Raw genomic sequence first — 25,773 nt, forward strand, 5'->3', positions numbered from 1 at the left:
TGTCATCAGAAATCTCTTCCTTAACCACCCTACACGCACACGCGCGCGCGCGCGCACACACACACACACACACACACACACACACACACACACACACACACACACACACACACACACACACAAATAAGGCAAATAAACACACTTAGTTTTTCTGTACTGTGATTCACTGACATGAGCTGTGTCTGTGGGTTGAGAATCAATGCACCAAAAAAGGAATACATTCCAATGAAGTAGTGAACTTGAGCACATTTTGTGAACGATAGTCACTGTAAGATCAGAAAATGTACTTTATTTGTGACTCGACTGTGTCAGCAACATACTATAGCAGGTAGTTTATAATATCAACACATCTTTAAACCACTTAAAGCCCCCTTTTATACTTCATCACACAACGTTCTCATGCAAAGAAATTGTGGAAAATAGCAAATCTACAAGCTCACAATGGATCGCATGGGATCGTGTTGTGAGCGTGTAGATCTGCTATTTTCTGTCATGCAGTTAAATAAATCACATAAATCCTTTTTGATTCATCCCCTGGCCACTAATCCTCAAACATCATATAATCCAGTTTAATCCCAGTGCAGATTAACCTGAACTCCATGCTACCATACAATGCCGAATGCTGATGGTTCAATTCCCTGTGCTGCTCAGTGGTAGAATGGGCCTGTGAATCAACGGCTGACTGAATGGACGTGGGTGCCTAACTCAACGGGTGTTAATCTGATGGGGTCCAATCCGGCTAGATGATGATGATGATGATTTGGGGAAGAAGAAATAACGGTTAAAAATATAAATAAATCAAGCTAAAAACGTTAAAAAAACAGCGTGATGTGTCCGTCAGGGTCAGATACAGTATATATTGTCGCTGTTCAGGCATAAACCTCTTAACTCCATATCCTAACATTGTGTGTGTTTGCCCTATACTTGTCATTACCCATTTTGGGGCGGGAACCCCTTTTGGTGTTATTATGTTATGCTTTAGCTATTGAAAAATAGCAGATCTACAAGCTCATAGCTTGTAGGTCTGCTATTTTTGAAAAACGACAAACATAGCTTTTTCAGAAAACTGTCAGGATGTAGAAGATATTTTTAGATATTTGCACTACAGCATCAGTATCAGTATCAGAAGTAACAGATATACAATCTTGTAGGTCTGCTATACGTTCGCTACTTTTGAATTTGAATCCTGAAAAGTAACCGTTTTGGACATACCTGTATGAGGTTTCCATTTCCCCCCAACAGAGAACATCTTACTGCTGTGTGGGAGCTGTGATCACAGCATGCGTGCTAAGTAGCAGCACAGAACAGACAGCTTTAGGGAGTTTTATATGGGTCCATCTGGACAACTTAATCCATTTTGACCTGAGATCAGATTCTAAAAATGTCTTCTACATCCTGACAGTTTTCTGAAAAAGCTGTTTCTATGTCAGTCGTTCTTCGATTTTTCAAAAATAGTAGACCTACAAGCTCATAGCTCGCCACTCGGTGGCGCGCTATGAGCTTGTAGGTCTGCTTGTAGATCCGCTACACCAAAAGTGGTTCCCGCACAAAATGGGTTAAGTGCAGCTGTGGCGCACCAGCGGCTACCTGGAGCTTCAGGCCACTATATCAGCAAGCTGTTCATGGAATATATTGTGGCAGGAGCCAGAATATTGTTTTTGAGGGGTGCTATATAGCCCCCCTATGCCCAGCTTTGTGCGTCTGTGTGTACCTCATAGTGACAATTTGATTGGCTGAGCATGAAATGTGGATGCAATGATGATGTGTGACGATAAGAGTGCCCCTCACTTCACACAAGTGTGATTTTTAGAAGTTAGGGGCGCTCTTATCATCATTCATGTTCATTCATGTACATTGTTACATCATCATATACATCACATTCCGTGCTCAGCCAATCAAATAATTTCCGTGGTACACACACACACAGACACACAAAGCTGGGCATAGGAGGAGCTAGGGCCACTCAAAAATCAAAGTAACAAAAAAACATGTGAACAATTCACCAAGATATTGTATAAATCTGCATACTAAGCTATCCCTTCAATCGTACATGGGTTGAACAAACAGGGATGCAAGGAGAGTGAAGTGCCAGGGGGCCGGTGAGGTAGAGTTTCTGCAGAGGTGAGTCTTCAGACTATATGGCAGAGAATTGGGAGTCTGTGAGAATCCCTGTATCAGCTAATAATGTCTTTAAAAGGGCAGGGGAAGATAATACAACACAATACAACACACGCCCTGAAAGCAGTGCATCTTTAATACAACATTCCGCGAATATAGCTGATCTACAAACTCATCGCATATAGCACCACCTGAGACTGTAGACTGATCTACAAGCTCTCACAATGCATCGCATAGCACCACCCGAGACTGTAGAATATAGCTGATCTACAAGCTCTCACAATGCATCGCATAGCACCACCTGAGAGTGGACCAAAAATAAATATAGAGCCCTGGGAGACCCTACTAGTCAACTGAGTACTAAAGTGGTTAAAATATCCCGCAGCACTAATTCCAGAAAATCCTAAAGTCTTAGTGAACGAGGTCTGAGTTAGTACGATAATCAGTTGCACTTTGAACGCAGGGGAAAAGAGGGAAATCGTGCTCACAAACCCTCATCGACGACGAGAAATATAGAGCAAAATCACAAAGACGCACTGGAGAGAGAGATAAAAAATTAGACTATAAACCACCCTTGAGAGATGAGAGGGGGCAGGGAGGGAAGAGAGGGGTAGAGAGGGGAGAGAGAGGGAGAGAGAGAGGAGGAGAAAATGGGGAGAGTGGGGGAGGGAGGATGAGAGGGGAGAGAGAGGATGAGAGGGGAGAGGGAGAGAGAGGATGAGAGGGGAGAGAGAGGATGAGAGGGGAAAGGGAGGATGAGAGGGGAGAAGGAGAGAGAGAGAGAGGGGGAGTAGCATCTCTCTGCAGTCCAGAAGGGCACAGCATCTGCGACAGACAGACCGCTTCATAGACCACCGTTCCCCTGGGAAGCACTAAGCAGTAAACCTGCTGTCACAGATGTTACCCCAAAATGTGGCTGAAAGGCACGACGACAGACACCATGACACCAACCACAGTCTGAGAGCCACAGCCGTACACTGTAGTCTGAGAGCCGCGGCCATCATGTCAGCATACTGTAGGAATAATTATTAGAATAATAATTAGGTCCCCTTTAGTTGTTGTTAGCCTATAGTTGCTACAGTACATTTTGCACATAATGTGAAAGTTGTCCTCACGGTATGAGCAGTGGTGGGAAGTGCTATTAAAACCAGCATCCGCGGAGCAGTTATGAACCCTACGCTGTCCCATCATATGGGCATGTCATAATATATAAACATTCTGCGAAGATTGCCGATCTACACAAACTCACAATGTGTTGTGACGCATTCATTGTGAAAAAGGAGATTTGGTGTGGAGGTAAGAAGAAGTAGAGCACCAAGTATAGACCCCTGGGGGACTCCGGTCAATGAAGGTGAGAGTTTAAGTGGTAAAGTGACTTGCTCAGGCCCAGGGACACTTGCACAATGCACACATACTGTAGATTGTGCAGGTCAAACAGGGTATCTCTTCTGACCACTACCCTGCTATGGTCAATATGGCCACTGTATGTGACATGCTTTATGCTGCAATAGTTCAGGAAGTACAATCAACACCTTGTTAGCCTACGTGTTAAAAAGGAAAACATGGCTACCATCCTCCTGCAAAGGTGGTGGAAATGGATTGGATTGGGCATGTAGTCCGTAGAGCGCAGGAGGACAACGCGGCCTGAACTGCCCTCCACTGGACACCAGATGGCAAACGTAAAGGGGAGGCCGACCCAAGAACACCTGGCGTAGGACAGTGGAGGGGGAGCTGAAGACCCTGCATCACACCTGGGGTTCTATAAAGACTAGATCTGGCACAGAACAGACAGGAGTGTGGATATCCTTGCTGCCCTACATGCCAGCCGGCATAAAGGGCAGTCAGTATGTATAACAATAAATTATACTAAATAGCCCACCTGTGGTAACATGTGGTTCCCAATCTTATACTTCAAAAGCATCCCAACCATTCTGACGGGGTGGGACGTGTTTCTTTCTTTTTGCTTCAATGATCAATCAATGGATTGCGTTCCCAGCTTGGCTCAATGGATCAAACATAGTAGGCCTATACGTTGTTACTATACGTTCGTTCCTGTTATCGATGGTCAGGGTATCACAATGAAAACTAAAATGTCAAGCTAGGTTTTAAAGAACCTTTTGAAGAAGGAACCTCAAAGGTTGGTGACAGGTGCGTATAGGACATGATTCACCATATTAAAGAAAAATTAAATCACAACACGATAGAAGATCAATTATAATTTTGTTATATTGCCCATCCTTAATTGGTACACTATCTCAGCTGCTACTGGGCTACTATTTGTGTGTTTATGTCTGAGTGGATGGCCCATTAAAAGTGTAACCCACAATTAACTTAACACTAAAACTGTCCAGACGGCCCCGAGTTGGCCTCAAATACATTGTGAGCTTGTAGATCGTCCTATTTTTTGGCTAATGTAAATCCCCCCCCCCCCCCCCCCCCCCCAAGATTATGGATGCTGCAGGGGTCTCTTACCCCACATCTTCATCGATGGACTTGAAGAAGAATTTGTAGCTGGGCTTGTTGAGGAGCAGTTTGAAGTCTCCCAGAGTCACAGCCTCTGGTGGAAGAGGCACCTTGATCAGGTAGGGGGTCTCCTGCTCCTCAAGGTGGTAGATGATCTTTGTTTCCCCCATGACCGCTCATCCAGACGGCCCCCCAGTGTCTGTCCACTCAATGAGGATGAGTCTAAGATTCCCCCCTCTCCTCTCCTCTGATCTCCTGTAGCTTCCTTTCCTCTGTTCTTTCCTCTCCTGTCTATTCCTCTCCTGTCTATTCCTCTCCGCTCTCTTCCTCTCCTCTCTCTTCCTCTTCTCTCCTCGGCTCTCTTCTTCCTCTCCTCTCCTCCAGTCTCCTCTCTCTTCCTCACCGCTCCTCTCCCTTACCGTCAGGTTGAGATTGGCGTCGATAACAAATGAGAATGATTTGAAATTACATTTTCAAGTACAATACAAATCCAATGGAATCATAAAGCAGCACACCATCCATATTGTATTCTGGTCAGTCACGCGCATCATCACCACGTCTCTCTCTCCGTTGTTTTTTTTTGTCTGATGGTGGACCGTGGATGATGATGGAGGATCCAGCGGCGTGTCAAGTGACTCACCGTAGCGTCACATAGAGCGCACCATCCTCCACGGTTGAGCTTGTTTATGTATTTATTCTATAAAATCTTTGATTTCCCTGAATTATTATTTCATATACCGGTAGTCGAATGCTAGGTTAATTGTACATCCATACGCTGAGTTGAAAATACTTTATCTGTAGGCTAGTTGACAAACATATTGAAATTGTGTTCGAGGCTGGAGGGCTAAAACCAAAACCTTTATGTTGGAGTTGTTCCCCTTAGCCGGAAATGAAAATCGCTCCCATTGTTGTTGCGCACGTCGTCCACCGAGGTCTCGCGCAAACAGCTGTGTGTGTGCGCGCGCGCGTGTGTGTGTGTGAGAGAGAGAGAGAGAAAGAGAGATAGTGAAATGAACGCTTGCGCACAAAGAGCTCAGATATCCGAATCAATATTGATTGATTGATTGATTGATTGATTCAAGTATTTAACAGATTGGAGAGTACATTTCAAGCACAACTCAATACAAAACTGTTAACTGTGGACGACACCATTAGGGCCTACATTTCAATAGGGTCCAGTGGGTCCACTATGTTCAATTCATCATAACATTTTTGAGACAAATAAAAACAGGACATCGTCATAGAGGAGGTAAAAAGCTAGGGGGCACATTTGGGCAAGTGGCATGGCTATTTGTAGCCCAAAGGAGTGTATTTTGTGCAAAACGAATGCTTGGAATGGATTCAGAATGACAAAAACCCCTATTGACATGTCACATGCTACTTAAAGCAAAAGGAAAGTTTGATATTTTTGCCTGCCATAGGATGTTAATGGTAGGGTCACAAGAAACCCCTATAGCCCCTCAATACTGACAGCCGGTCAGCAAGTGGATTCATGAATGTATGTAGACAATATTTTAGGCCAATATACATATACTGTACTATACTATAATATATATATATACCAAATTGCCCACCCATCCACCTCGGCTGCCGGACTATCTCTCGTTTGTGCCGAATCTGGGGTGTGGACTTCTTTGACATGAAGTATTAAAACAGGTACATGGGTACATATGGGAGTGATTAAACTGATTTTTTTTATTTCAGTATGTAGAATGGGTACATTTCAAAAGAAAGTCCATACAAAAACTGCTACTTTGAGGACGAAACCATGAAAAGCAAGACTTGTTTACATAGGATCCTTTTAGAGTCTATGGCCATGGGTACTCCATATGAACCACTTAATTGTAGCTCTTCATTTTACAACGGAATGAATCACAGCCTTATATATATATAAATGCAGACAATCTTGTATTTTGTTTTGCGTATATTGTATTCTTTATTGTAATCCCTGCTTGCTTGCTTGATTGTTTCCTTGGCCAGGACTTTTGAATTTTGTGTACTACAAATGAAACCAAACAGACTTCCAAAGTACTGCATGGTTCTGGAGTAATCCTTGAAATACAATTAAAAGCCTGATAACCTGCATTATCACACTGTTCACACACACATTCACCAGAATTTCAGATCGTTTTATTTCAAGGTTTCAACACTAAAAAAGGACAAACCTGTTCATCTGGGAGTGAGATGACAATCAGGATAACTGGGACACGTTGGGACTACATTTCCCAGTGAAGGACTTGTAACCCGCAGCACTGTCATAGACCAGCTGGATCATATTAAGTTCTCTGGATCATTACATACTGTACACATTCCAATGCATTATGTGAATGATGATCCATCATCAACTTTTGTAAGTGTCAAAAAAGACAACACAATTCAAGAAAATAAACTTCTGTATCTTTGATCTGGCATTCACACACACATCTTGATAACAGTAAATAGATTAAAAACATGTTGAATTGTGTCAGTAAGAATACGACAACATTATATGGAGGCATTGCATCAATAAAGGCTCCATAGACGGTTTCATAGCACTTTTATAGTGATTATTGCCAGTCACTGAACAAGCAAAAAAGGACACATCACGTCCTTCTAGCATGAAGGACAGCAATCCTCCATTTCCCAGGCATCCCCGAACACAGCATATACTGTAGCTTAGTTTACATCCCCACTGTACGGCGGTGTCACTGGCCGACAAAGAACTGATCTGCAAGCTGAAGTGTGGCGTAAATCTGACAAAAAAAGGCACTGAGGTGGATCTATAGGCTGAACCTCCCCCAAGGGAATCAGTGGCTCTGAACTTTATGTGCAAACATGTAAATACGTCATTTTAACAACTTGCAACCCGATGACATGTACTGTAACATAATATTGTAAAGTATTATGCTCTTTTCGTGAAAATAGCATATTATTTTATCTGGGCCAAAACATTTTTTTGATCTACAAACTCATGCTTGTAGATCTGCAATTTTTCGCTATTTCTGAAATAGGGCTTACGTGGTTAACACGGTTCCTAACCAGGTCTTAGTGAAGGAAGCAAATACGACAAACTCATCGGCAAATTCATCCTAATGCCAAAAGTATTTTTTTACGGACATACCGACAACCCAGAACAATATCTTTAATAATCAACTCTGATATGAATATCGAGGATAGCATTTCTATAGAGGTTGTGCGACGTTGTGCACCTGGTCACTGAAGCAAAGAGTTACATTATTAAGAATCTATAAAAGGTCTCTGGAGTCACAGCTTTCAGATCAGTTCAAATTGACTGACTCTCACCCACTGCCATTGTGCTTCCTGAACATCAACTGTTCCCATAGCAGCTCAGGTCTAATTCATACGTCCCATCCCTAGTACAACACGGTCGCTTGCAAGCGACAATACCATTGTTCCTGTCAGGCAGAAACCTCTTATCTCCATATTTTTACTTTTGTGTTTATTAATGCTGTACTGGATTCACAGACCCTTAGGTGAGAACCATGTACAGTATACGCCCTTTATGGGCTTAATATTTTTCTCTTTAAATAATGTTATCTTTTTGTACTTTTTTTTATTGTGCAAATAAATGAAACAAAAACTACTTGATCACCCTACGGCGTCTCACAAAATTATCAAAAATAGCAGATCTGAAACCTCGAAGCGTGGTGCGAAGGGGCACATTTTAAGATTGTAGATCTGAAACTTTTGTCGTCCTGAAAAGTAACAGTTTTAGACATGCGGTTTCCACCCGACAGACAATATTAGGAAGCATAAATTAAAACTGACCCAGATGATGCCCATTCGGTGAGGTCAGGTGACTGCAGTAGTCGAGGCATTCATTATTATTATTATTATTATTATAGAAACCCCGTCAAAATGGCAAACAGAAATCCCATTGCACTTGGGTGTGTTGTGTTCACAACAGAAGTCAAGCATTCAACCGTACATTTCCAAATATGTATAACATATTTTCAAATGTATGTAAAACATAAAATAAAATAAAATAAAAAACATCTATGTTGTGGTGATGCTAATCATGCTATCATGCCATCTGTCTAAAGTAAAAAAAAAAAAAAAGTAAAAATGTCCCAAACGTTTGCAGCAAACTAATGCTATGTTCACACCGTCAGCTCTCATCTGATTCTTCTAATCTGAGTATATCCAGATTGTCATCCGAAATTGAACAGCAATAAGCCACATGGAAACAAAATCTTTGTGAATCACATTTGAATGCATTCCTACCGGGTGGTTCGAAATGCCATTCAAATGTGATTTCCAAAAGATGTCTCACTCTGGACAATCAGGACACGGAAGCCCGATTTCGATAGAAATCTCTATCTCTTGGACCGCAATCTAGAAGACTATGAAATCCTAACTGAGAGTGTACAGAATGGAACCAAACTCCTCAAGGACCCCAGTTTGAGAAGCACTGCCTTAGAAACAGAGAGAATCGTTTTAACAGCCGTATAGTCAAAATCACACCACCGGTTAATATCCTGGTTATAAAGTTGTTAGAGGAACACCGAGAAGACACTGTGCACCATAACTGGTATTAAAGGAGTATTTCATAACTGGTATTAAAGCTGCATTTCAGCCATACAGTAGTACATACATAGAAATAGCTATTGGTCTAAGTGTATTGGATGTACACGTATACACTACAGTACAGTGTATGTATCCTTGTGATGACACAGAGAGGGACTCGTCTCATTATACTACTGTCCAAAGAAATGAGCTCATAATGTAGGATTCTGTGTGAAAGTGAGCTTCAACCGGTCTATGATGTAGGGGGTTCTTTGTGAAATTGTGACCAGTGTTGAAATGCAGTAGCAGCAGTCTGGTCTCCTCAGACATCAACAGTCAAAAATCGCTGGAGCACACCTAGCCCCTAATGGAACCTCTCCCTCCGAGATGAGGTCCCACGGCCTTACCATTCCACCGCGTTTCAGAAACAGCGCATATGTTCCACTATACACACACACACACACACACACACACAGTCTTACCCTTTTCTGCAAATCGTATCCAAAAAGTAAAGGTGGGCCCCAACGCTCTCAGATGTTATTAGCAGACAAGAACATCTAAGTGACGGGTTGAAACAGACGTTTACATCGCTTGTTTAGTCAGCCAGTTCCATGTTTTTCGAGGAAGTTGTGGCAGCAGAGGCAACATTACTGCCTGATCCCTGATCAGCTGTTTCACCTGCATGTTCCTGGAAAATCCAGTAAGAATGGTGTATAGTGGGAAAACATGCTCTGGTTCTGAAACACAGCGGAATGGTAAGCCGGTGGAACCTCATCTCGGAGCTACAGTATGAGGGACTGAGGTCCCATATGGGGCACACCCTTGTCCTCACAATGTTAGAGGCGTCTGTATGTCTGTCTCTAGACACCTGGTCTGTCTACTGTGTTCTGTCTCTCCACAGAACACAGTCCAGCCTCAGTGCAAATGCTGGTCTAACTGGCTGCAACTTGAAGAGAAAACCCCACTTTGACTCGCTAGGCAGCAGCCAGTCGTTTCAGTCCGAAACTCTTTGTCGTTTCCAGCAGAAAACTTTATGTCGTTTTTTTTTGTGCCGTTTGTGTCCGAAAAACGACCTTAAAGGCTGTGATGTTTCGCCTCGTTTCCAGCTGAAACTTGTCACCTTTTCAGGCTGAAAGATTTTTCTCTTTCAGGCCGAGATGTGTTACGTAGTTTCACTTGTCGCTTGAGCGCAAACGCATCGTCGGTTCAGGCCGAAACGTCGATGGCGGCGGTCGCGACAGCGGCGGTGGTGGTGGTGGGCTGCGGCGGGGAGGGGGAGGGGAGCGTCTCGGGGGACGAAGGCGTGGAAGAAGAGGGGGGCGGGGTGTCGGGAGGCGGGTTGTTGTGATTGGCCGCCGCGGCGGTGGGCAGGGCCTGGAACAGGATGTGATGCAAGGTGCGCCGGAGGTTGGGGTGCAGCCTGTCCTGCGTCTGGTAGAAGGTCTCCACGGCAACCGACCTCATGGGCCCGGCGACCAGGTCCTCGTACAGCGGCACCGTGTACATCCTGGAGGTCTGGACAGTAGCAATCAGTGTTGTTTTTGGCAGCAAATTTCTATTTTAGTTTTAGTCATAGTCTCTTGAATATAGTTTTCACTTAGTTTTAGTCACATTTTAGTCGCCTGGAATGTTCTAGTGTTTAGTCTAGTTTTAGTCGACTAAATGTCATACGATTTTAGTCGACTAAATCTATAGTTGATTTAGTCGACTAAAATGTGTTTTGACAGGCCTTGATGTCGTTGTAATGACATATTTTACACTTTGGTTGCATGCTGAAAATAGCAGATATATAGATTGTATATCTGCTATTTTCAGCATGTAACCCAGCATAAAACTGGATCTCTTGTCCACTAGTCCCTTCCTAACATTTTAGTCTAGTTTTTATTTGTTGACGAAATTGTCAGTATATTTAGTCTTAGTTTTAGTCATCATAGATTCGTTTTTATTTAGTTTTTATTTAGTTTTAGTCAGTGAAAAAAGTTAGTCGACGAACATTTTTTTGTCTTAGTTTTAGTCGACGAAAACAACACTGGTAGCAATCAATACGTCAATATGATATCAATACCAGGTCCTCGTACAGTGGCACCGTGTACATCCTGGAGGTCTGGACAATCGATACGTCAATATGATATCAATACCAGGTCCTCGTACAGTGGCACCATGTACATCCTGGAGGTCTGGACAATCGATACGTCAATATGGTATCAATACCAGTGGAGAAAACGGTACTCAATTGTTTTACTGCAGTAAAAGTATCAATACCACAATGTGAGAGAAATACTCCGTTGCGAGTAAAAGTCCAGAACTCAAAAATGTACTTGAGTAAAAGTTAAAAAAAAAGATTGGCCAAAAGTACCAAAAGTAAAAGTACTCATTATGCAGAATGTCTCCTCTCAAGTTTTCAAATGAAAATAGCCGATCTACTAAGCTTCGGCAAATGGCCGAAATGTACATGTATATACTAGTGTATACTATAGGGCTGAAGTGGATAATGTATGTTTTGTAATAATAATCAAAGTAAACTAAAGTTTTCAAATAAATGTAGTGGAGTAAGTACAATATTTGTACTACAAGCATACGACGTGTCGCACCTTATACTGTAGATTGGCTTCTATGCAATCCAAATAACTAGTCGTGGCGAATGAGAACTTTTGTCAATGAGTGCATCCTCAGAGTTGACCTGTGGCTGTATATAAATAAAATTAAATAAAAAAGATATTTGATCAACAATTTCCTCATCCACCTTCTGATTCCCCATTTTCTTGGAAGAGAAACAAACCAAAAAGCATAATAATGATATACCTCAGTTACATATTAGCCATCCATTCTCCTGGGGTAGAAATATCATCCTAATCATGACTGGTGTGTGTGTGTGTGTGTGTGTGTGTGTGTGTTAATTCCCAGTGACCAGCAGTAGAAGACTGTGGTTGTACTGGTCAGGTCAGATGTGCGTTGGTGTGTTGGTTTAGAAGGACAGAGGTCTTACGTGTTTGTGGAGGAAGGCTCGAACCCGCGGCAGTTCAGGATAGAAACCGTTCCTGACGATGATCTGGAGCCATCGGATCTGAACCTCAGCATTCAGACCGTCGAACAGACCGGAATAAGAACCTGTGAGACCCACCATGACCTCTACACACACACACACACACACACACACTTCAGCATTATGTTTCACGTTTCTATTCAATTTTCCAATGTGTGGCTCACTTTACAGTCTCAACATGGCTCTATGGAAAAATATGACAGGATTTGACGGAGGAGAAAAACTGCATTGCATTTTTCTTTTTTTTTTATCGAAAATTAGTTAATACCACAGGCTTCTTCACATACTAGAGCATTATCTGAAACAATATAAGATGTCAGCGCAGAAGTCGACATGTACATATGAAATAAATGCAGCATGTAGCTCGCTCGGGGTAATGTTAGAGTCCACAGACGTGAACCTTTCAGGGCTGTTTTCTCAACTCGCCGTTTCTCAGACATTACACTATAAGCCATATCCCCAAAAACTGGTGGGTCAAACTGAACAACCAATATGTCAATTTGAAGCTATAGGATTGCCTGCTTTCACATGACATGACGAAAGAGAAATATAAAAAAAACAATCAAAGAATCCAATGACTTAGACAGTGTTTGTCAAGGTGGGTCACAACTGGTCTAACAGTAGAGTAGTACTAGTACTAGTAATAAGACTAGTGGAATAAGAGTACTACGTTATTATTTACCATGAATGAGGGGGGAGTGGTCCAACAGTCGGTCCAGGAACAGCACCGTTTGGAAGGTGCTCCAGGAGGACAGGTCAAAGGTCACCAGGCGGTGGGGGTCGGGGGGGTTGGCGCCCCCCCACAGCTCGCACAGAGCGCTGACGGGCTGCGTCAGAGCGCCCCCTGCTGACACGTCGGGCTCGCACAGCGGAGGACCGCACTCGTTCAACCACCGCTCAAACTCCAGGCCTGAAGACGTGCACGCACACACACACACACACAGTTAATTTACGTCATTTTCTAAGCATAAGCACAGCAGGAAAAAGGCCCTGCATGGAGTCTACAAAAAGAATGCTACGATACGAATGGCACCAGGGGTCACTTGGACGGACCACATCAGAAATGTTTACTTCAGTTAACCACTTAGATCCGCTGTACTTGGTGAAACAGACCTATCAGCTATTTTTGACGAATGTCCCCCCCCCCAGAGTGGTTAAACGTCTTAACCTGCCCTAATGTAAACTGATATGATTATTTACGGGACCGTAAAATGACATAACTGTCGTGTTCTATGAGTAAGTAAGTGACAATGTTATTCAGGGCTGCTGTGGACGAAAAAGTCAATTACAGGGGCAACGTCAGACAAAAAGGTTTGAGAACCCCTGCTCTACTGTACCCACAGGTCACAGACACGGTCAGAGAGAGAAGGATGAGGCCGGCACTACGGGAGCCAACCAAGGAGCGCACCACCTACGTACGTAGGTAGAAGCACTGCGGCATGACAGCTTAGCCAACGACACTGCAGAGCTCAAGAACGTGTATGCTACTGTAGATACTGTAGGGCAGTGGTTCCCAAAGTGGGGTCCGGGGACCCCCAGGGGTACCTGAGGGAGTTCCAGGGGAGACCCATCTATTTTGTTCATGTTCATAAAGTGCTAAAGTGTTTAAAGCAGTGGTTCCCAAACTTTTTCATGTCAAGGACCCCCAAATTGACACTACTTAGTGTGGACCCCCATTTGAAAAGATATGCCAGGGACCCCCATAAGAGAAGATGTACACATTTAGACGTCTACATTTAGACGTCTACATTTAGACGTCTGTATACATTTAGACGTCCGTATACATTTAGACGTCTACATTTAGACGTCTACATTTAGACGTATACATTTAGACAGTGTCCCCCCGAGTGCCTCCCCAGTGTCCCCCCCGAGTGCCTCCCCAATGCCTCCCCAGTGTGCCCCCTGAGTGCCTTCCCAGTGCCTCCCCAGTGTGCCCCTGAGTGCCTCCCCAGTGTCTCCCCAGTGCCTCCTCAGTGCCTGCCCAGTGTCCCCCCAGTGTCTCCAATAGCAATACAAGAGCAATAATACAAATTAATCTTAATGTATTAATCTTATTAATTAATTAATCAAATTAATTAATTAATCAAAATTGCGGCCTGTGCCCAGCACCATGCCAAAGCTTTTTCCTGCAGGAAACACTGCTTGTGGTTGTAAATATATTGTTATCCGTGTTGCGAGGATGAGGGGGTACCTGGAAAAATATCTACCCCAAAAGGGGTACCTGGTCCAAAAAAGTTTGGGAACACCTGCTGTAGGGGAGCGTGGAAGGCAGCGATTCAGGAGTCCCAAGTTGGTGTCTCGCATCGCAGATCGCACTATACGTGTCGTTTTTGCAACTTTTAGCAATAAATAAACCGTAGCCCAAAATTAGTCGGTCACAGTACACCATGCAACAAAGTATGAATCAGTACAGTAGTAAATATTACCTCTACATGATGTCTAATCTTAAACCGAACCTGAATGTTTTCCTAATTGTAAGCGACCCAAATGGATCTTGTGAGGAGCAGGAAAACTGTCCTCAACCCTCATAAGGTATTTTTCTCAAATTACATTTGGCCCCAAATATAGTAACGCACACACACACACACACACACACACACACACACACACACACACACACACACACACACACACACACACACACACACACACACACACACACACACACACACACACACACACACACACACACACACACACACACACACACACACACACACACACACACACACACACACACACACACACACACACACACACACACACACACACACACACACACACACACACACACACACACACACACACACACTAACCTTGGGTGCGTAAGTGGGGGAAGTAATCCAGGTAGTAGTCTATTAGATCCTGAGCCAAAACACTGCTGAACTTAAACTCTGAGATATATGCCTGTACACACACACACAGAACACAACAGCCGTTAACACATGGCTAAGGACAGTCTTTGTATATATAATTTGTTTGCATTTCCTTCAGTGTGTGTATTATTAATAAAACAAGCACTATCTACATTGTGCATATCTGCCCCCCTTTTGTTCGTTTTTTTTTCCTAACGTTTCCTTTTTTTGTAACGTGTATGTCACAATCTCGCGGCCGTTGTTTTCATTGCAACGTTCTTTTGTTGGTTAAATCACTGTGTTTTGTTATGGCTTTTCTGCTCTACAGTTAGCCCATAATTAACATTAGCCGCTGGCCCGCTGTTGTCAGCTGCTCCGGTCCACGTTGCAGTGACTTCCGCACCGGCACTCTAGGAGGCAGCCAATCATGACTAGGTCGCTACTATGCGATTGGCTACACGAGTGCAGGTTCGGCATTGGCTTAGGCAGTATGGGGTCAGACGCCCATTGGCTTAGGGGGCAGTCAATCATGACTAGATCGCTAATAAAAATGGGCCCGTTGTATGTCAGGTATCACCTGACAAAAATGTATTGTTGTTATATTGTAATATTGGGGGGGGGGGAGACTATGGATGGAATTAAGTTTTTGCTAAAACCGACATATTTGCACTTTGCTCATGTGTAATGTCCTGACCAAATTAAATAAATAAATGCGACTCCTATTGTTGTTAAGATATCGTGTGTGTGTGTGTGTGTGTGTGTGTGTGTGTGTGTGTGTCACCCTGAGGAAGCTGTCAAATCGTTTGGTGTCTCCACAGAGCTGGGACAGATAGTAGACAAAACAAAATCCCTTCTCATATGTAAACAAATTCATCAGACTGCTGGGATTTGTACCTGGGGAGAGGAGACCAAACGAGAAGAGAGGAAAGGAGAAGAGAGGAAAGGAGAGGAGACAAAAGGAGAGGAGAGGAGAGGGTACGTGTTAAGGCTGGGACGACAGGCAGGACTTGACGAAGGGTCAAGAAAGAATAGCACCTCTGAGAGCCAAAACGCTTCGGCTAAGATGATGTGCATCCTCACGCCTTCGTGTGTGTGTGTGTGTGTGTGTGTGTGTAATGGGTATTTACCTGGCTCAAATTTGACCTGTAGTTTACTGACAGGGTTGTTGTCTCCTAGGAGGCGGAGCTGTCTGTGGAGAGCGTCCAATCGAAAGACAGTTTCCAGACATGTAAACGGCTCACCTGGAGAGGGCGGAGTCAGTCAGTGTTAACTGTTAAGGCTGTCAAATAAATGTATTGAGCCTCATTATTCTAGCTTTTTCCTCCAGGGTACATCCAAGCTGTATTCTTGACTAGAAACACTAGAAACACAGCAGGATAAATTACTGTAGGCCTACTTGTCCGGTAGACCGCACGACAAGCAGAACTGCCAGGTGATACTCAGTTAAACTCTGAGACATGAGAGACTTAGTTCTTGAGAATTGGTGGCAAGCGCCCTCTTGTGGACATACCAGTACTTACATTACATACATAGTATGTGCATTCTTTTCTGGGTAAAATATAATAACAGTCAAGGTTCCAAGAATCTAGAACGGAAACCAGTTCTAGAACCAAAGTTATTTTGGTGGACCACAGCGTGATGCCTTCACTGTTCCAACCTATGAACCATAATGTGTTATTAGCACAAATAGCTTAGCTGAAACAATGTACAATATGGACTTCTCATGGCTCTAGTAACAATTTGGCGTCGGGTCGTCACATACAATCAGGAGGATTAAATGACCGGCGCTCCTTTCCAAAAGTTGAACCGTTTCCAGCTTGAAGTGCCCAGGGTGCTGCACCAAAAACCGCTGGGATCTAGTTTGACGACTTAAATCATTTACTGCATCTGCATCCGACATCTTTTCAAAGCAGGCTCTTATTTTGAAGACTCACGGGCCATTAATTGGAAGTAAAAACCGGCTGCGTAACGTGTCCCGTGATCTTACTTTAATTCAGCCAAAACATACAGTTTGTAACCGCGACCAGCAGCGCTTTAGTTAGGGAGCTAGATTAATTAAAACGAGAATGACTCAGGTCATATGGGTTTTTATCTCCCATTGGCTTAGAGCAGCGGTTACCTAAATCTCACCCTTAGATGGAAAGGAAATATATAAACATATTTACAAGGACATATATAAGCCATATACGAGACATATTTCATATGTCTATGCACATATATGGCATGTATGCAGCATATATTCTATTACTGTATATACTTGGTATATACTGGCAGATATGTTCATACATTTAAAATATTACCATAGCACCACCATTAGCCTTTTTATGTCACCCCCCTCCCACTTCAGTTAACACTGAAGTGGACGGAGGCGGACTTTTTTAACCTCCTACCGTAGGCCTCAGTAGTGATCCTCCTCTGTGCGTATGTGGCCAGGCCCTCGCTCAGCCACATGTCCTCCCAGGTGGCGTTGGTGACGGCGTTCCCGAACCATCCGTGAGCGATCTCGTGGATGACGTCGATGAGCAGGAACTCACTGCTCTCCAGGATGGAGGCGATGATGAACGTCAGGCACGGGTTCTCCATGGCCACGATGGGGAAGGACGGCGGCAGGAAGACCATGTCACACCTGCGGGCACATCAATTACACCAACTAAGAAGAACGTTTGGGGGGGCACGGTGGCACAGAGTGTGCGTGTGTCGTCGTCCACACACAACGGCATTTTGGTCCACTCAGTCACCTTCCCCAGAGGTACGGTCCAAACAGCTCCTCAGCCACAGTTAGCCAGCGCTCCACACTGCCCCCTAGCTTGTTCACCGCACACGACAACAGACACGGCTCCGCCCACACACGGCTCCTGGAAACCAATCAGACGAGAGAATGCAGGACATTACAAATAGAATTGGCAACCTAATGGTTTTATACCTGTATATACTGTAGTTGTGGGAGAAAATATAAAAACAAAGAGTTGTATTTTCTTTCTGTGAAACTTGAATATGATGTCATACTCTTTGAATAAAATGTATATATTTTGTTCTGTTTATTAATTTTTTGTTTTTTACAAAATAGAAGTAAATTCAGAAATAAAAACAGAGTGACAAATACAAAAAGAAACTAAAACACACACAATGACAAAACACAAACTCCAAATCAAGACAACCAAAGAACATTCAAAGCACGAATAAAATGTATTTAAAAAAAAAATATAATAAAATTGGCCAATTAACCCATTTTAGGCGGGAACCCCTTTTGGTGTTAGCATTACGTTATGCTTTAGCTATTTAAAAATCGAAGAACGACTGACATAGAAACATAGCTTTTTCAGAAAACTGTCATTTTCAAACAGACATTTTTTAGAATCTGATCTCAGGTCAGAATGGGTTAAAGCATAATTAAAAATCTTCTATTTTCACTAAGGTGTATCATTTCTATTTTGGGTTAGAACGTTTGGGAACCACTGTGTGTGAGAAGCAGACCTGGGTCCGATGTCGGCGTGCTTCAGGTCCCCCGCTACCAAGGCCACCAGGTAGGAGGGCACAGGATGCTCCATGGAGAACTGGAACACCCGCTCACTCTTAGAATAACAGCTCCGAGTGGCACTCATCAGCACCGTCACTCCTTCTGGGACCTGCAACAATAACGACGACGTGTTATTTACTATCAAATTATGGATTAAAGCTAAATAAAATCATTTAATCCTGGTCTCTAAACTGTACCTCCCCCTGGCCAGTCGGGGCGCCTGATGGAGGGGAAGGAAGTGGTCAGAATAAGGTGTTCCTTCCACGCGCTATGTCCGGCCGGGGAAACTCTCCCCTTAGGTGAAAAGAAGCAGCTTGGACTCCTCATGCATAGAAGAAAGCATGAGGTCAGTCCGCTGCCCCCCCCCCCAGGTTGGCAGAGGAAGTGTAGCACCCTGGATTACATTCGATAATTGACAACCCGAAAAAAATGGGTTGCAATGGGTCTGTCTGGGTACAACTGCTGCTCTGAGTCCTAGAACTCTGCTGTCTGGGTATGACTGCTGCTCTGAGTCCTAGAACTCTGCTGTCTGTCTGGGTACGACTGCTGCTCTGAGTAATAGAGCTCTCTGCTGTCTGTCTGGGTACAACTGCTGCTCTGAGTAATAGAGCTATCTGCTGTCTGTCTGGGTACGACTGCTGCTCTGAGTAATAGAGCTCTCTGCTGTCTGTCTGGGTACGACTGCTGCTCTGGGTAATAGAGCTCTCTGCTGTCTGTCTGGGTACGACTGCTGCTCTGAGTAATAGAGCTCTCTGCTGTCTGTCTGGGTACGACTGCTGCTCTGAGTAATAGAGCTCTCTGCTATTCTAAATCATTTAGACCCGTTATTGACCTTATACCTCTCAGACACTACATTTAAAATTGTCCATTCATTGTCAATGGGAATTTAATCTTTGAGTAGGACGAAAATAGCCAATTAGCTCGTCAAATTATGACGTATATTCTCCATTCATTGTCAATGGGAATTTAATGTTTGACGAAAATCTACAATAATAAAATAAAAAAGGTCATACTCACTCTGACAGTGGCAGTGTAGGTGCTCTTGACCGCAGGCGTGTCGAAACAGGGGAAGAAGGATCGGTTGCACACGGAATGTCCCTGAGTGAAGACCAGAGGTCTGGTCTGTCCACATGTCAACTCAGATTCCAGCCACCACATCTGCAACACACACGGGCACGCGCGCACGGCACGCACACAGATGTTTTCAGATCAGAGAAATTGTGCAAAATATACTGCACAGAATATTTGCAAATGTTCTGTCAGTCAACAGACATACACTTAAGTCAAACCAGTGCTACCAGCTCATTACCTGAAGAGACACACTAACACACTAATTTATAAAAAAACGTTTGCCTAAAATGACATGCCCAGAATAGAAAAGCCAGGGTTAACGCGTACAAATGTAATTCCTTGGGTATGTGACAGTAGCTTACTGGAATGTCACTTCAACTAGTGTTTAGGTGTGGTTTTTATGGCGTGGCTCTGCAGGAGCCATCTATAAGAGGGTCCATCTGTCGGTCTGTATACTGCCTGTCTATGTGCCTGAGCAAATATCTTGGTTTACCTAAAGGTAAATGTAGCTTGATATGATATTATGTGCTTAATATCGCTATGGGCTACTGTATTTCCCTATTTACACTAATAAAAGGTCAACCCTTTGGCCTTTTGCGGCCAGGGTCCAGCTAAGTACTAGGTTTTGAACTAGTCTTGTTCCTTCTGTTGTACATTGAACATCTGTTGTTGCAAAAAATAAAGCCAAGGGGTTCTTTTAAGATTATTTCTTAACATATAAAGTCAGGTGTGTCTAAAGGTGGCCTTACACTAGCCGATTTATTTTCAATCTGAAATCTGATAGCGCCACACGCCACACACTACAGGATAATCGGGCCGATTATTTTATCCGATTATTTTATGCAGCACACACTACATGGTTTTAAAACTCGGGCGCAGCGCACCCAAGGATTCTCGAGGGAGTGGAGAGGAGACGGGGAGAGGGGAGGGGACGAGGAGAGGAGAGGGGACAAGGAGAGGGGGGGCTGCGGGGCAAAGCAAATATCAAAAATTCTTGATGTTGGATCGGGCTGATCCCAATCGTGCTGTGAGCGGCCCTGAGCAGATCGGAGGGATTACGATTGGATCTTTTATACACTCACACTAGACGATAATTTATGCCAGAGAATCACTCCCGATTGAGTCGGGCACCCCCCCCCCCCCGAGCGTCAAAAATGCCTGATTATCGGCTAGTGTACGGCCACCATTATGCATAAAGCCAGGTGTGTCTTACCGCGGGTCCGTCCGTCGTGGTGTAGCGCACGGTGATCTGGAAGGTTCTGTCGGGCTTCAAGGCGGCGGGGGGCAGGCTGATGCTCAGAGACGACCCGTAGTCCGTGAACGGGTCGAGCCGGTACGTCAGCGACACCGGTGTGGCGTTGGGCCCCGAGTCGGGCAGCTTACAGTCGACGGAGTGGATGAGCAGAGACGGGTGGCTGTCCAGGACCAGAGTCTGTGTTCCTCCAGGCTGGATCGAGCTCAGATCCAACACCTGCCAGTGGGAATGCTAATGATTAACCCATTTAGACCTGAAGCCAGATTATACAAATGTCTTCTAAATCAGCGTTCTGAAAAACCTATATGTTTCTATGTAAGTGGTGCTCAAACTATTTCATGTCAAGGACCCCCATAATGATATGTATTTGGCCACCAACCCCCATCTCAAAATATTTTGTTCCACAGACCTCCCAGGAGCAAAGATTTGAGTTAAAAACATTCACTGGGAAAGAATATATATTCAAAGATTTGCACCACATTTGACATTTTACGAAAATAGCAGATATACAAGCTCACTCGGTGCCGTGCTATGAGCTATAAAGTGGCAGCAGCATCAAGGGGGGGGTAAGTCCCTGCGACATACTAGTGTCATGTCCAGGGGGTGTACTTCTACATCAAGCCGCCTCACACTACAGAAACAGGAGATGTGCTTGCGCCTCATGGCTCGGCAAGGACTTACTTATTTCTCAAAGTGGGTGCCGTGATGCCAGTACAGAGGATTGGCGGAACACTAAGTAGTATAATTTGTTCATGTATAAAATGTCCAGATGGAAGGAGGCCACGGGGCAGGCACACCAAGGACCAGATGGGAGGAATTAAATCTCCATGTTGGCCTTGGAACGCCTCGGCATCCCCAGTTGGAAGCAGCTAACGGCCAAGGAAAGGGAAGTCTCGTCTGGCATGATTCTCTGCTGGGCCTGGGAATGTTAGCTCCATGATCAGACTCCACATAAACTGATGGATTTTTTTAAACTAAGGCCTATTTTATAAGAAATCTGCACAATTAGAGAATGTAGAAAATGTATTTTGATCAACATTTGCCTGTTATCTCTCCTATTTTACAACACATCAAAACACCATGGCAAAAAGGGCCAAACGATCTTGGGCTGAAAGGCTGCCAAAAATCGGGGACAGAGTGGCATTCTGACGCACCAACCATTCCGAATACGTGGCTTCCGCGTATTCAGTTTCTGGGTTAAGGACTTCAGTGTTCTGTACCTGGCTGGCAGTGTGTCGGAATAGCACTTAGGCTTCGGAATGCCGCTGTGTAACCGCCTAAATCTCATCAAACATTGGTCCATGGCTCAAATGCCGAATAAATAATGGGCCTCAATATGAAAAAGGGTTGAAAACCAGTGCTTTGAAGTTTGAAGTGGTGGTTTTGAGCATGATGCCTAATAGCAAATACCTGCCAGGCTGACATCTCCTTCATGGCGAAGTTGATCCTCAGGTCCAGGTGGAAGTGCCTCAGGGTGAAACAGCGGAAGTTGGAGGCCGAGGCCACGTCCACAAAGGGACACTTGTCCCCCGTCCCCGAGCGGAACCCGCCTCCGCTGCCGCCACTGGGGACCGCCGCCGCCTTGCGACAGCAGCACAGTGTGGCGGGACGGTGGTGATGGACATCTGTCTGTCTGTTGTCCATCGTGCAACATGCGGACAGACAGAGACTGCCGGCAGACAGACAGGCTCTCTCTCAGCCTCAAACCTCAACACAAGAGGGAATGAAAGGTTTAATCCAGCTAATCGGTGTAATCGTTATATGTATCGTTGATGTCGGGCAGAAACCTCTTATCTCCATATTCTAACTTTTTGTGTTTTTTATCGTACTACAGTGTCACACAGAAGCATAATAAGAATTGCAAGAGGTTTCCAACAGACAAAGACAATATAATATAATGGCTTATTGCGATCGAAGGTCGCTGTTAAAGGCGAATTTCTCCCTAAACCATTTTTTTTACAAAATTAAGATAATTATGTATATTGACCAAAATATATATATATAAAAAAACCAAGTGATATAGGGGAGCTGGGGCTGGAGAGGGGGCTGGGGGGGTCTAACACTAGAACTCCTATTAAATCGCGCAATTGGTTTTAGTTTTTTTGTTCACATCTGTTCTAGATGATGTGACAGCAACACTCCATGCATTGTTGACACTGAAGTTGTGTGGGGCTGCGGGCACCAGTGTGTGTCAGCCCAGGTCTCGTGACATCATGTGACATCATCAGGGATGGAGAATTGGAGATGTGGAAACCCTGATGTCATAGTAAATGCGGCATTCTCTCGCAGTTAAGCCCATATATGGAGATCCCTGATGTCATCAATATTGGCCAGCAAATTTACATCTGACCTCAAACCCTTACATCTCTCCATGGTCCATATATGGACAGATTTCAGAACCTATTCTGACATTCCATATGTTGATCCTTCCCCATCCATCCTACTGTACCTTTTGACTTATACCGGTCCATTAAAACTCTAGACGGGCATGCCCCAAAGTTATAAGTGCAGCCGCGCCCGGCAGCCGGCGAAAACTAGAGTTCTCATCAGGCCCGAAAATGAAGGCCCGGCCCTACCTGGGCTCTCATCAAACCCTGTAGCCTACACTCAAGAGAATGTCCCCGCTACCACCCTTAAATCTCCATACTGTATGGAGCCGACTTGTTCTGGCATTCCATATGTTGATCTGACCTCATCAAACCCTGTACATTCAACTCAAGACATGCTCCTTATATGACCAGTACAGAATTCATTCCATGTTGATCTGACCCCCCCATGCCAAAGTGCAAGCGCTCGCCCAGCAGTCTGCCGTCAACGTGCACGTGACCTCGCCCTAAAATTGAGTATTATTATATTTGTAATTTTATATAGGCAACACAAATTTTCAAAAAATCATGAAAATAGCTGATCTACTCTACCATCAGGTGTATTTGATCGATTTTGACATTTCCATATAGATAGATAGTCCTGATCCAAGGCCAAAATGTGTGTGCATATTTTCTTCTGTGACTTCACTTTTGTTGTTAGTGTGAGCACCCTTTGAGTTTGAACCTGATCTGGGCTAACTAAACAAAAACAGCAAAACACATTAAAAACACAAGCAGTCTCCATTTCCGTGTATAATCTATCAATAGTGCATGCTGTCTACTGTTGTGTAAAAAAACCCTGTTTACCTGTTAACAAGGACGATGTTGACCAGATAATTAGCCGGTTAGCAGGTGGCTAATTAGCAGCTGCAGCAGATGTGGGCTTTATACTTTATTTTGGTATAGTTAAGTTCTCCATAAGGAACGGATCAAACGGCACATTGATGAACCAAATACCAATGAATCAAACTAATCAGTACGCACTCTATGTAAAATCCATCGGGTCCCAAGTTAAACCCTTTCTGCTCCGAATTGAAAACAACAAAAAACTATAAACAAACTAAATGTTAGCGTCGTCCACGCTCAACGTAGCCAGACTAGTCCCGTGTGTCCTTCAGACACTGACAGACAGCAGAGAGAAACAACAACAGAGTAACCTCGCCTCACCAGGCTTTCCACACAGGGGTGAAAAACAGAGGTAGAATGGAGTAAAAAATGTAAATGAAAGACACACAGGTTATCTCCTAAACAGGAAGTAACTCAGCAAAGTTTTTACATAGGGTGCTTTTTTTGCCCTCGATCATGTGTTCTGGCAGGCAGCGGTCACCACGTACCATGCCAGGCTATAGCTCTGTTCCATAGCTCTAATGCGTTGCATTTAGAGTGCTTCTATAAATGCAACGCATTAGAGCTATGGAGCTACAGATTATTTCCTTTGCAATACTTCAATCAAATCGTTTTTTTCTGTCTTTTATAAATATTTTACATTTATTTATTCATCAACACTATAGGCTAATATATTAATAGATTTTTTAACTAAATCTAAATAAAAGTATACTCGAAAAACATTGTATAAATAAATGAAGCCTATGCCTTAGACTCTCGTAGATGTATTTATTGATTCAAAATGTCAGAATCGATCAATAAATCTACGAGACTCAGGCTAAAATCAATGCATAAGGGTAGGATTTGTGTACTGTTCTGTTCCTCTCCTGTTCCAAACAGTTGCTGAGGGAAAAGGGCAGTGCTCACGCGACACGCGCAGTTTGAGCAGACACGGACAAAAGCCAATAGCACCCAGCTGTGGAGTGTCAAGCTACGTTTAATTTGCACACGCAAATGGGATAGCCTCGGTCCCAGGCATGCTCAACTGCGAAGAGAAAAGTGCAAGTGGGAATTAATTTGCGAAATAATTTGTACTCCAGCCCAGATGTTTCCACCGAGGGGCGAAGCCTGCATGGTTTGGTGACGCGAGGTTTAATAGTGTCAGTTCAACGTGATCTAGCATGAGAGTGACGACACTAGCGTTGACTACTTGACTTCCATTGTAACAATAAAATGCGGATTCAGTGCCTATTCAATCTCAATGGGATAGTTCCAATGTGTGGAACTATAGCCCATACTAGCGCCACGCTTTGCGGCGACTCGAGAATCGTGATCAAAGCGTGCGCCACTCTCTTCGGTCCAGTTATGTAGCAGTCTTGCCAGCAGGTGTCAGTATTGGTCAATTGCCAAAATATCACAACTTTAAAATCAACATTACTTTTGATAATGGTTAGGGTTATAATCTCCTTTAGCCTTAGATTATTATCACTTCCATGACCCCCAGTTATGTACGGGTGATTAGGCCACGGACCCCCATAGAGCCTATACTATAAACTGCATTTATTGCTATAATATGATATTAAATGCTCAAATAAGAGAATTGAATGACACTTAACCTAACCCTACCGTCCAGTACCGGCAGCAAGTCTCTCACAACTCGCTGACACACTGGACCAGGGCTAACTTCAACCCGGCTAGAACACTAAACCCGGGTGATTTTTACCCAGACAATTATGTTTATATGATTTTCATAA

General features: G+C 43.9%; 2 protein-coding genes and 1 long non-coding RNA gene across 3 annotated transcripts in view; 1 reads left to right on the forward strand and 2 right to left on the reverse strand.

The window, feature by feature from the left end:
- The window catches only part of LOC308321222 (segment polarity protein dishevelled homolog DVL-3-like), a gene marked incomplete at both ends in the record, with an annotated part of 5,427 nt that extends 676 nt beyond the window's left edge, over window positions 1-4,751 (reverse strand). Inside the window, 2 exons of the mRNA XM_080772061.1 lie at window positions 1-29; window positions 4,591-4,751. The exon at window positions 1-29 is cut by the window's left edge and continues 41 nt beyond it. Of these exons, the coding sequence (XP_080628187.1) occupies window positions 1-29; window positions 4,591-4,751 (190 nt within the window). The remainder of the gene's footprint in view (window positions 30-4,590) is intronic.
- LOC308321465 overlaps window positions 1-25,773 on the forward strand; it is a 134,693-nt gene that overhangs the window by 107,068 nt on the left and 1,852 nt on the right. The gene's annotated exons all lie outside the window — the stretch shown is intronic.
- Window positions 6,699-24,462, reverse strand: rnpepl1 (arginyl aminopeptidase like 1). The gene is made up of 13 exons (XM_080772350.1): window positions 24,002-24,462; window positions 22,239-22,535; window positions 20,787-21,044; window positions 19,520-19,660; window positions 18,460-18,611; window positions 17,724-17,840; window positions 17,376-17,611; window positions 16,113-16,226; window positions 15,767-15,879; window positions 14,947-15,037; window positions 12,813-13,040; window positions 12,074-12,216; window positions 6,699-10,602 (listed from the first exon to the last, which is right to left on the reverse strand). Exons 2-13 carry the CDS (start codon window positions 22,470-22,472, stop codon window positions 10,294-10,296), a joined length of 2,136 nt encoding a protein of 711 aa, XP_080628476.1. The 5' UTR covers window positions 22,473-22,535; window positions 24,002-24,462; the 3' UTR covers window positions 6,699-10,293.

This window comes from Protomyctophum bolini, assembly GCF_963924005.1.
Source record: "Protomyctophum bolini genome assembly, chromosome: 9".
NCBI classification, from domain to species: Eukaryota; Metazoa; Chordata; class Actinopteri; order Myctophiformes; family Myctophidae; genus Protomyctophum; species Protomyctophum bolini.